Source organism: Dromaius novaehollandiae, chromosome 14, assembly GCF_036370855.1.
Source record: "Dromaius novaehollandiae isolate bDroNov1 chromosome 14, bDroNov1.hap1, whole genome shotgun sequence".
Classification (NCBI taxonomy): Eukaryota; Metazoa; Chordata; class Aves; order Casuariiformes; family Dromaiidae; genus Dromaius; species Dromaius novaehollandiae.
This window is the reverse complement of record NC_088111.1, coordinates 13,273,401-13,283,716: the sequence shown is the minus strand read 5'-3', so window position 1 is coordinate 13,283,716 and position 10,316 is coordinate 13,273,401. Positions and strand designations below refer to the sequence as shown.

The following is a 10,316-nucleotide window of genomic DNA, read 5'->3' as shown; positions in this document are numbered from 1 at the left end:
TGGAAGGAAAGCGGGGAGGAAATTGCACACAATCCTGCATCCACTTGCAATATCAAAACTGAATATGTTATGATTTCACATCATCCTCAGTCTGTGAGTTAGCAGGGGCTCTATCGAGTAAGAAATCTTCATGATGCAGCCATAGCTCTTAGATTTAATTTTAAAATGGTACTTATTTTTCTTTAAAAATATTAGCTACAGAAAAGTTGATCTTCCATGGAAATTGGTTTAACTGGAGCCAAGATTTCACTCCAGATGTATATATGTTCTGAGATGATAAACCTGCAATTGAATATGGCTAATATTTTTATTTTGTTCCACAACATATATAAGAGTTGTGACTAGAGTAGATTTACCAAAAGAAGTAATGGGTGTACCGAATCCAGTCTCCTCCTGTTGATGCTGTGTAAAGTGCCCTTCAAGTTCCATAGGGTCGCTACACCGCTGTGAGCTGCTCCCTGCTCCCATGACTTTATGCAGCTCTGCTGGCTGTCCTATGCCAATGCTACTTCTATCAGACCAACATAGTAAAGCGCTCTATTTTTCAGTTTAAACTCAGTGAAAGATGAAAGGGAGTTGATGGAATTATCTAAGACCTTCAGGCTAAGAAATAGGTAACTGAATTCAGAGGCTCCCTTTACAGCAGCAATACCTTCATCCACCAGTCCACTGTTAACTTGCACTCTGTTCTGACTTAACCTGGGAACACTGCAACCAAATTAAAGGATTGCTTTATAGCTACACAGAAGGTAGAGACTTCTGAGATTTGATCCCATTTGTGCCTTCCCTCTCAAGCAATATTCTCATCCCCTGTTTTCTGCTTCTGCTGACAACGCCATGTCCCATCACTGTAAAGTCACCCTTTAGTACTCTGTCTCTGCTGAAAACTTGCAAATTATCCTTGCTTATTTTATCAAGACAAGTAGAATGAAGAAAGCTGAGCAAACTAAGCAGCGTGGCCTGTTGCGTAATTAGTTATCTGTTTTCCTCTGGCTGCTATTCCATTCTCATGATATCTGCTTCTCTCGTAGTTGAAGACTATAGGCTATTTATTTTGCTATGCACAAACATCATCTCTATTATTCTTTCCTCAATAGCCAAGTCCAAAACATGTTACTGAGGTCCAGGCAGAGGGCAAATACTTTTGGCCTGTGGCTAGCTCACTCATTCTGTCAGGCAGGATTTTATATTCTCACTCCTTGACATTTGCTGCTTTGCCATACTTGAACAGAGTGTACTTGTTGGAATGGGCAGGAGGGGTTGGTCCTTTCCTTTATGCTCTCTGCGGGCCTGTTTTTCTATTTTGCCATGGTGACAGCAAGAGGAAATTGAAGCCAGGTGTAGCAAATATGGCTAATATGCTGGGAAACAGCTGTTGAGGAAAAAGTCATATACAGTGACAACATTTGGGTAGGGTATGAGGGTATGATAACAAAGTGACAGTGAAAAGGTTTGAAAGGGGCTTCTGTGCAGTCAAGAGAGACACCCTGGAAGTCTGTTGAGTGTGCTGTCAGCTTGCACTTTGACTGCACCGAAGGCAACGCAGAGTCAGAACGGAGCTGCTTCGTCTCAAAGCTCGAGTACATGAATAAATGCACAGCTTGCAAAGCTGACAGCTTCATGAATGGGAGGATGGCCAGAGGGTGAGGGATTGAATGAGTGCCCAATGCAACGTAAAAGGATGACACTGGCTCTGAAAAGAACGATCAGGAGGTGAATAAATTGTTCAGTAGAGAATGCAGTACAAGCTGGGTGAGGAGTATTGATGTCTAGATACAGTCAGCATGTTGCCCTAGGGGACACTTTCTTCTTGACTGTTGAAAATAGCATCAGTGCTGACTGCAGCTGGAGCCTCACTTCTTGTAAATGACTTCAATCTTAACAGAATTATTGTGACCACAGCTTCAGTGTGCGAGGTTATGCTTGTCATTTAAGAGGCTCCTATAGAGCATCCAATAACCCTTCACAGCTAAGTTAACCAGGTTTGCTGGACACCTGCAGTTATATTAATTAGCTCCATTTATGAGCGAGTGTTTCACAGCTGCAGCGTGTTGTGTAAACTAACTTGCTCTGAAAGCACAAGTCTGGCTCATTCTTAAAAACATGAGGAAGCCTTGGCCTCCTTGCCCTTGTGTTCCCTGAGAATATGGAGGTGGTGGCGGTGGCGGCTCTGTGTGGGACCGCTGCTGCCTGGCCCTCTCCTGCAAAGCCCCTGGACATCCCAGCTGGTCATACACGCCTTCTGCGTAGGGTATTATTTTTAAACCGCCTCTTCCCTACTGACTATAAGCGTTACAGTCTCTTTGGAAAATGTAACTTTGTTTTGCTCCTGAGCACTGTTCAAATCCTTCCTTGTTCCTTTAGCAGATGGATAGTTTACTTTGCTTTCCAGCCACAGCCAGGAGTGAAAAAGGCAGAGGAAAGAGGCTGGGGAAGAGGGGGAGGCACTGGCACACCGCTGCTTCTGTAGCATTTAGTGTAGAGCTGAAATCACTGCGCTATTATGTGTTTCCATTGCTGTAGGAGGAGAATACAGGGAATTCCCTGTCTGACCTTGCTAGTACTTCATATACGAGAGAACGAGAGATTTCCCAGCTGACGTTACCAGAAGCCTTCAGGAGACCTGCGCCATGTCCCCTAGATGCGGCAGTGCCCGGCAATGGGCGCAGGCAGGTAAGCTGACGTTGCGGAGGCGGTTGCTAGCTCTTACACAGGACAGGCCGGGGTGAGAGCAGGAAAGCACAAACTGTCATAAGGATTTCTCAGTTGTTTTGGAGCAGCCTGCTGACATCTGCTAGAAAGAGGATCTGCCTGGCACCATACTGTGTGTTGGACAACACCCTGAGAGAGGGAGGGAGGGAAGGAGGGAGAGCAGGCAGGCAAGCATGAAAGAGCAGAATAAGGCAGATGAAAAGATAGAGAGTTTAAAGACAAGCTGGTCTTGCCTCCTTTCTTCTTTTATACATGGTCTTTTATATGTCTGGCCTGTTTGTCCTGCAAGTATAGCTTTGCTTATATTTTTACAAGCTACCCCGTATCTTCATTTCATATTAAGAACAAAATGTCTATATCTTCTAAGGAACTTAGGCACTTCGCTTGGGAGGATATGGGTCATTTCTGCTAAACTTACTGTAAAACAGTAAAAGGAGAGAGAAAGAAAGGAGGCTTGTTTCTGCCAGGGAGAAAACTACCAGGGCTGAATCGATGTACTTTTCATTCCGCGCCTCTCCTGGGGAAGCCCGTCACTGTATATCTAGGTCTAGTTTTGTTTATTTTTGCTGGTTCTACCACTAATGCTGTCATATGAGCACTCCTTGTATATTGAGACAAGTGCCTTTCCTTTTGGACCTAAAGGGTTAAAAGATACTGCAGTACAGGTCTGGGAAAAGAGGAGGGGGAAAGGGACAATAATCCCTTCGGACTGCAAACCAGTTTGGCAGCCTTCACCCTACAAAGGCTGTTTTTCTTCAATTTAACTTTGGAAAGCTGTTTGCATTCAGGCAATTGCTTTCCTCTGTCATATCTGCTGCATAGCAAGACATTCAGTACTTCCCCAATTTATGTTGGTTCTTTACAGCAGCTGTGGGAAAACACAGCCATGGCAACTAATTCCAGTTCTAGAATTGAACAGAAATGCTGCCTGATAGTCTCAGCCAGGGATTGCTGACAAGAGCTGGAAGGCTACTAGGCAGGACAGATCCAAACAAAAATTTTAGAGAAGCAGTGCAGTAAGGGGTCGTATGATACTGCCCACCTGTTCTTTATTTTTCCCTTTTTCACAATGTCCAATGCACTGTGGGTGATCCTTAGTCATGTTTGAGCAGGAACCCTGTTTGTGCCAATGATATAAAAGTTGAATTTTTTTGGCATATGTTATATTATGTAAATTATTCAGTAGGGAACACTACGTAAGTACTCAGTTTCCTAAAAGTGACGTTAGCTTTAAAAGGAATGTGAATTACAGCATAGAGAGAGACACCTCTTAACTCCCAAACTCTGCAGATGACTTCATTTACTGCCTACAGGCACTGTGAGCAGCACAGATCTGTGCTGAGAGATTACCTTTCTGCAGAAGATTCTCTGCCGCCTTTGAAGTAATTTGGTTCAGTTCATTTTCTAAGCCAATTTTTCATGGATTTCAGTAAATGCTGGATGGGGGCAGAAATCACATTTTATCATAATTCAGGTGATGTTTTGCCAAATTTGGTGTCAATCATTCACATTTACAGCTCTATAGGCTACTAATCTTGCATTTTAGAAGCAGATAGAAATTTAGCAGAGCCTTCACCAATTTCTTACAAGAAATACTACAAATGTCTAATGTATTTCAACTATTTCTGAATGCAGTTTAGCCATCAGAAATTAAAGCTGTAAATCTATAGGATTATGCTCTCTGGATCCTATTATTGGGTGCTAAGTCACAAATTCTTTTAAAAGTTACTGGCAAAGGTAGAAAAAAAAGTCTGTGTGCCATAAGTCACCAGCAATTTAAAACTAGAACCACCTTTAGAAAAAAAAAAAAATCTAAAGATCTCTGCACCTTTGCTTTTTTGTGCATGTTGATTTAAAGAGAACTAACACATCCCTTCCCCTAAGGCATCAGAATGATACGGTGTTCATGTCCTTGTGAATGGCATTTCTGGACAGTTTTGTTCTTCCTCACTGACGTTCATGTGGTTTGGTTATGTCAGACAGCAACCTTTTCTTGCTTAGAGCCTTGTAGCTTTTAATAGAAATCAGGCAAGCCAGAGTTAGTGCAATTAGTTCAGCTAAGGGTTTGATTCATTCTCTCACAGACTATACACCCCTGTTGTCTTGACACACTGTTCCTGCTCTCATGTATCTAAAGACTGTGGCAGATTCATCCCAAGTCCATTTTCTACTCACTTACATATTTGTTTTAAGCTATTTGAGGCCTCTATTTACTAGACTAGCACTAAAACAATAGGCTAGCTTGGTAGGGCAAGGCACTGGACCACACTAAGATCTGATCTGTTGTCTGCACTTAATACTCACCTGCTCACGCTAACAAGTTTTAACTGCTAAGTGTCAGAGCCCATAAAACTAAAAACAATCAGATGCTTTTTTAAAAACTTTCACAATAAAGTTTATTATGTTAATATCATTAAAAATATTATAAAATAATAAAATATTCTGCTTAGCAGAAAAATGATGCCAGGGCTTTAAAACCCCAGGTTTGTGCAAACAGTTTTTGTAAACATAAGTCAAGTGTTCAAGTTCCATCCCAAAATACAGTAAGTTGCTACAAAAATAAGTTTGCTCACTGTCAAACATGGTTAAAAACCCAGGAAGCTGGATTTCTTTACACATCTCATGCTCGCACACCCATGTACAGTTAATGCTGTATTTATATCTGAAATGGGAAGGATTTCAGATAGTCCTTTAAAACTGGATTGAGAGGGATCTGGCTTAAATTTTCCCTTCCAAAAGTTTTCACGATGCTCTTCCGGCAGAGTTCCTGCAAGGGCTGCACACGGACTTTGCGCAGGGGGGTAACCAGTACCTTCCTGGGGGAGCTTATGTAATGTTCCAGCAGCTTAAAAAGACAGTCGAAACTCTCCTTGCTGCCATCCAGGCTGAAACGCCCAGTCTGAAAGTTTATTCGGATGCTGGTGGGCCCGGTTGCAGTCTTAACACTGATGGCAAAGAAGCAGTTCTTCTGTGTGCTGTCCCTGATGAGGAAGGTGCCCTCGGGCTCCGACTTCAGCTTCTCGTGGGCGGCGCTGACAGTCAGCGGTCCCCAGTAGAAGCCGCAGGCGTCCAGCAGGCTGCTCGCCCGCGTGATGCTGCTGAAATCTGCCTGCGAGCGGAAGGTTCGGAAGTGCGTGTTGCTCTGCGCCTGCACAGTGCTGGGCCGGCCGGGGCCGTGGTAGACTCGAGCCTGTGAACGATCCCGTGCTGGAGGGTCAAGTAGACGTCTCGGGTCTGCTGCAACTGCGTTATCTGCTGACACCTTGCTGTGTGCTACCATCCTACAGACTAGGCCAGCGGATGCGGTCTTCCATAGCGTCAGCGGCTACGGCGGGGCAGCTTTCCAGTGGCTATTCTGAAATGCCAAAGAGACACAATGTTAGATCACCTGGGAAAAGCCGCTGCAATCTCTGAATGACCAAGTCGTCCATTCATATCCATCCCGCCTATTATAAGGTAATGAAATATTCATTTGCCAACTTACACTGGGCAAGCAACTGCTCAGTTTCTGACAAGATTAACAGCCTATTACTATTGCAAAGTCCAAAGTTCCAAAAACATCCAGCAGGGATGATTAACCACATTAGCTGCAAAGGCTAATGCGGTTTCCCTGCTATGAGCCATAGAAACGTATCAGCAGCTACACTGAGTCAGACGGCAGGAGCCTCTTCTTGAGAGGTTATCTTGTACTCACTCCAGCAGAGTCTCAAGTTTTTAGAAAACAAAGCAACGAGGTTTTAAGACTCAGTTACCAATATCCTTCCAGCTCCCTCTTTCCTTTCCCCCACTCCCCCCAGATGTCTGAACTCAGACCACACCATTGTTTCGTGTATGGTGTGAAAAGGAGAAAGTGGTAAAGGAAATGTGAAGCTGCAGCTGGGTGCAAGCCTCCAGATAACCGGGGAAGAGAGGGTAACGTGAATAGGTGCCACTGTGCAATTAAGTGCAACTTGGAAGGGCAGCCTGTAACCCTGCCAGTTTACACAGCAACCCTAAAACTACCTTCCTCTCTCCTCTAACTCTGAGGATCTGCCATAAAAGGTAATTTCCTATTCCCCCAACTTTCCCTGGGGATAGTAATGCTACAACCTCACTAGCTTACACAAATCAACCTCTATGAACCCTTAAAGCATTACTCCTCTGTCTCTCCCTTTTTGTATTACATGCACTTTAAGTGGCCCAATCTAAATTGCTTCCTATTGATATATCTTTCAGCATGAGGGACTAAATTCATCCCTCGTGTTACTTCAAAGGAATTAGCAGTGCTGCTCCAGCAATGAGTTTGGCCTGAAATGTCTACCTCTGACAATGTGGTTCGATACATCTCCGCTGGCTGCCTTGACCTTACTGGCAAGCATAGATTTTAGGATTTATCCCTATAGTCAGATATAGATCTGCAGCAGCAGCTTGTTGAGAAACCTTGAAGTATTCTCAGAAATGAATCCCTCAGCCATCTTACGGTTCAGGGTAACATGCTAATGCAGATTTCAAAGAAAGTGCATAACTGGATTCCTGTCTGTGCTAATTTAACAAGTTGACATTTGGTTTCATTTAAGGTCATATTACCTCCAGAAGCGGCAAACAGGTTTGTACAATCCTTACGCTGGCAAATAACTTAATAGGCTGAACGTAGCACTGGGCTTTCTTTACCCAGCAGATGGAAACTGATGTCAAGTTTTCCAGTTACTGGGCCAGGATTATCGCTCAGCATTGAAAGTTTAAAAACTGAATTTCAGGGCACGCCGGTGAGAAAAAGCCACCAAGCTGAGGATCTAAAAATCGCAAGCTCCTTAGCACAAGCCGTCCATCACCGAAGAGGCAGTTTGCTGTGCCTTCCCCAAGGGCAGCCGGCAAACGCGGGGCACGCCAGTCTTCGGGGCCGGCGAGCCGCGGCTGGCGCCGGGGCCGCGTCCAAGGGCGCCTCGTCCTGCGGGAGCGGGGCCGGCGCTGCCCGCTCCGCGCCGCCGGCTCCTCCCGCCGATCCGCGGAGGGAGCCGTGCCGGGTACGGCCGCTGCTGCGTGGTCGCTTTATTAGGTTTTCAGCTATTTTATACCAGGCGCGAAGGGCTCCGTCTTGAGCAGGACTATGGAGCCGAAAAGGGAGGAGAGGAGGAAGGAAAAAAAAAAGAAAAAAAAAAAAAAAAGGAAAAAACCACTGAAAAAAGCCGCCGTGCTCTTGCACCACAGGCAGGGCGGGCTCGCCGTGCCTCCGGAATCCGAGCTCTTCTGGCTGCGGCGCCGCGGGGCGTCGGTGCACGTCGCCGTTTGCGAGGACCCCGCTAGAAAGAGAGCAGCCCTTACCTTGGCCCTCAGCGCCGCGGGGAGCGCCGTCCGCGGGGCGCGCTGCATACACGCGGGCCGGCGCGGCGCGGCTAGTCCTGGCCGCGGCTAGTGCTGGCGGCGGCGGGCGCCGGAGCATCCTCCGCGCGGGGGCCCTGCCTGGCGCCGGGGCTGCGCGGGGCTGCGCCGCGGCCGGGCGGCACCTCCAGCGCTCTGGGGCCGCTCATCGCCTCTGCTTTCTATTTAACGCGTCGGCACCGGTTTTCTGCCCGCCGGCTCCTCCCCCGCCTTCTCCGAAAACACGTGGCCGCCGCTTCACTTTCGCTTTCCCAATGAGTCACGGCTGCTCCGCTCCGCTGCGCCGCGCCGGGGCTGCCCGCGGGGCGCGCTCGCCGCCGGGGCTCCCCGGGGCCGCCGGGCCGGGTGCGGGGCCGGGCGCGCCGGCTCCGGGCAGGCCGGCGGGAGGTGCTGCGGGGCGCCGGGGGGCGCCGACCCCGGCGGCCCCAAACGCGCCGAGAGCCCGGGCGCAGAGCGAGGGCGCCCGGCGGGGAGGTGGCTGCTCTGCCCGAGGGCGGCGCGCGCGGGGCAGGCGAGAGGGCTGCATGCGGGGCTGCGAATCGCCCGGAAGGGGAGCGAGCGTAGAGACACCATGGTGTAGAAGATTGAGGGCTGCGTAGACTCTAAGTTGGTTTCCAAGTTCTCGAAGCAGAATTTCCCCGGGGTTTTCTATAAGGCAACCAGATTCAGAAGTATCTGCTCAACCCCCCAGCCGCGTTGCTACAATCTGGAAGAACTTGCTGGCAGCCCGGGCAGCAGGCTGGAGATCCGTCCGGTGCTGCTTGCCCAGGGGCAGACTGGCACATCTCTAGCCCCAAACAAGTGTCACGTTTGCTGCCTTAAGCAGGCTCTGGAGAAGTGTGCTTTCATCCTAAGAGGCTGTTTCTTGTAACAACCAACAGCTGTTTAAAAGGCCAAGAAGTCTCTGTTCTGGTTGTACCTTGTCACACAGAAAGCCGAAAGTGCCCTAATACGCACCTCTGGCAGTAACTCACCTTCGAAGGTGTGCGCAAACAACACGGAGACTTTGTGAAGTCCTCGGCTTACTCCTCAGTCTGCAATCAGTGCAGGGAATTTGTTGCTTCCACAACGCGCGTGGTTCAGGATACGTAGTATGAAAGAACTAGTCAGTTCGCAGTCAGGCTGCTTTTTTAAACTGGGAGCAGAAAAAGGATGTTTTTTCCCTTTAACAGTCAAAATGATGTTTTGTGACAGTGAAAAGGAAATGTTTCTGTCAGATGGTTAAGGGACAGGGGCCAGAAAGGGCTTGTGAGTTGTCCTTTGGGATGAAATTGAGGGAATGTATTTCCTGCTCGGAGAGTGAATACTCGTTTCAAAATCCAGTGTGGTCGCAGACTGAATTAACCTCGTGGCGACACCGTGCCGAGCAGTGCTGTGCAGCCCGCGTCTGCTGTGCGGCCCTGGAAATTCTCGGTGATGTGTCAGTCGCTGAAATTGGCCCCTGCTGTTACGTGACATACAGTTATCAGGAATTTGGAGAAACAGAGCTCGGCATGAATTTTAAGAATTGGCATAGCGATTCCCTTTATTTGTACTCAAAGTTCTCTTTTAAAGAATTTCTGAGCAATTGGGCTTAATGTAGGATTTTCACGAGCAGGTGGGTGAGGGAAGCTCATCTGCTTTTCTGTGTAAAACAAAAGCATTAGGGAATGGTGGAACTGAAACTTGCTTTGGAATTAGAGCGTGCAATAGCGAGAAACGCTTTTCCATTACATGCTGCAGCGTAATGAGCGTCATGAAACTAGTAGCTTTGCGGACTGCTTTGTACAAGGCGCTGTTCAGACATGCACTAGAAATTGTCCTTGTCCTTCAAACCTTAAAGCCTATTTATGCAAGACAAAGGATTCCCCTTCCCTTCCCCCCCAAAAAAGAAAGATTTAAAGTGCTTTAACTGTGTCACAATAAGATAAACCAGAGCCAAAAATACAGCTCAGATTTTCTAAATCCTAGCCTAGTCTACTAGGCACTCAGCCAAACTGCCTTCCTGCTACTACAGAATTTGATTCTCCCGTCGCCATGGGCTTGAGTAGTAGTATTTTCTGTCTGTGCAGAGTGGAGCACTTGTCAAAGCCATAATGCAGCACAACATGACAAGTGTTTCTTAAACGATGTGAAGGTTGGCTGCAGGTTGTCCTCCTGTCAGGTAACTTTCCATCGTAAGATCACGGGAGAAAGCTGCTCCGGGTGTGCGTGCAGATTGGCTACCAGGCACTGGTTAGACCGGGTGACAAAGAGTCTGTCCAAAA

The 10,316-nt window shown here is 47.5% G+C and overlaps 1 protein-coding gene across 3 annotated transcripts; it reads right to left on the bottom strand.

Annotated features, from left to right (window-relative positions):
* Positions 1-5,082: 5,082 nt before the first annotated feature.
* Positions 5,083-9,226, bottom strand: SOCS1 (suppressor of cytokine signaling 1). 3 transcript variants are annotated; one of them, XM_064520391.1, is made up of 2 exons: positions 9,045-9,226; positions 5,083-6,067 (listed from the first exon to the last, which is right to left on the bottom strand). In XM_064520391.1, the coding sequence occupies exon 2, from the start codon at positions 5,990-5,992 to the stop codon at positions 5,369-5,371; it is 624 nt and encodes a 207-aa protein (XP_064376461.1). In that variant the 5' UTR covers positions 5,993-6,067; positions 9,045-9,226; the 3' UTR covers positions 5,083-5,368. The 3 variants fall into 3 exon arrangements, with proteins under 3 accessions (XP_064376461.1, XP_025952127.1, XP_025952126.1); XM_026096342.2 differs by lacking the exon at positions 9,045-9,226 and adding an exon at positions 8,014-8,283; XM_026096341.2 differs by lacking the exon at positions 9,045-9,226 and adding an exon at positions 7,279-7,994.
* Positions 9,227-10,316: the final 1,090 nt, after the last annotated feature.

Excerpts from the sequence above, each read along its gene's own strand:
- SOCS1 (XM_064520391.1), bottom strand. The coding sequence starts at position 5,992 with ATGGTAGCACACAGCAAGGTGTCAGCAGATAACGCAGTTGCAGCAGAC.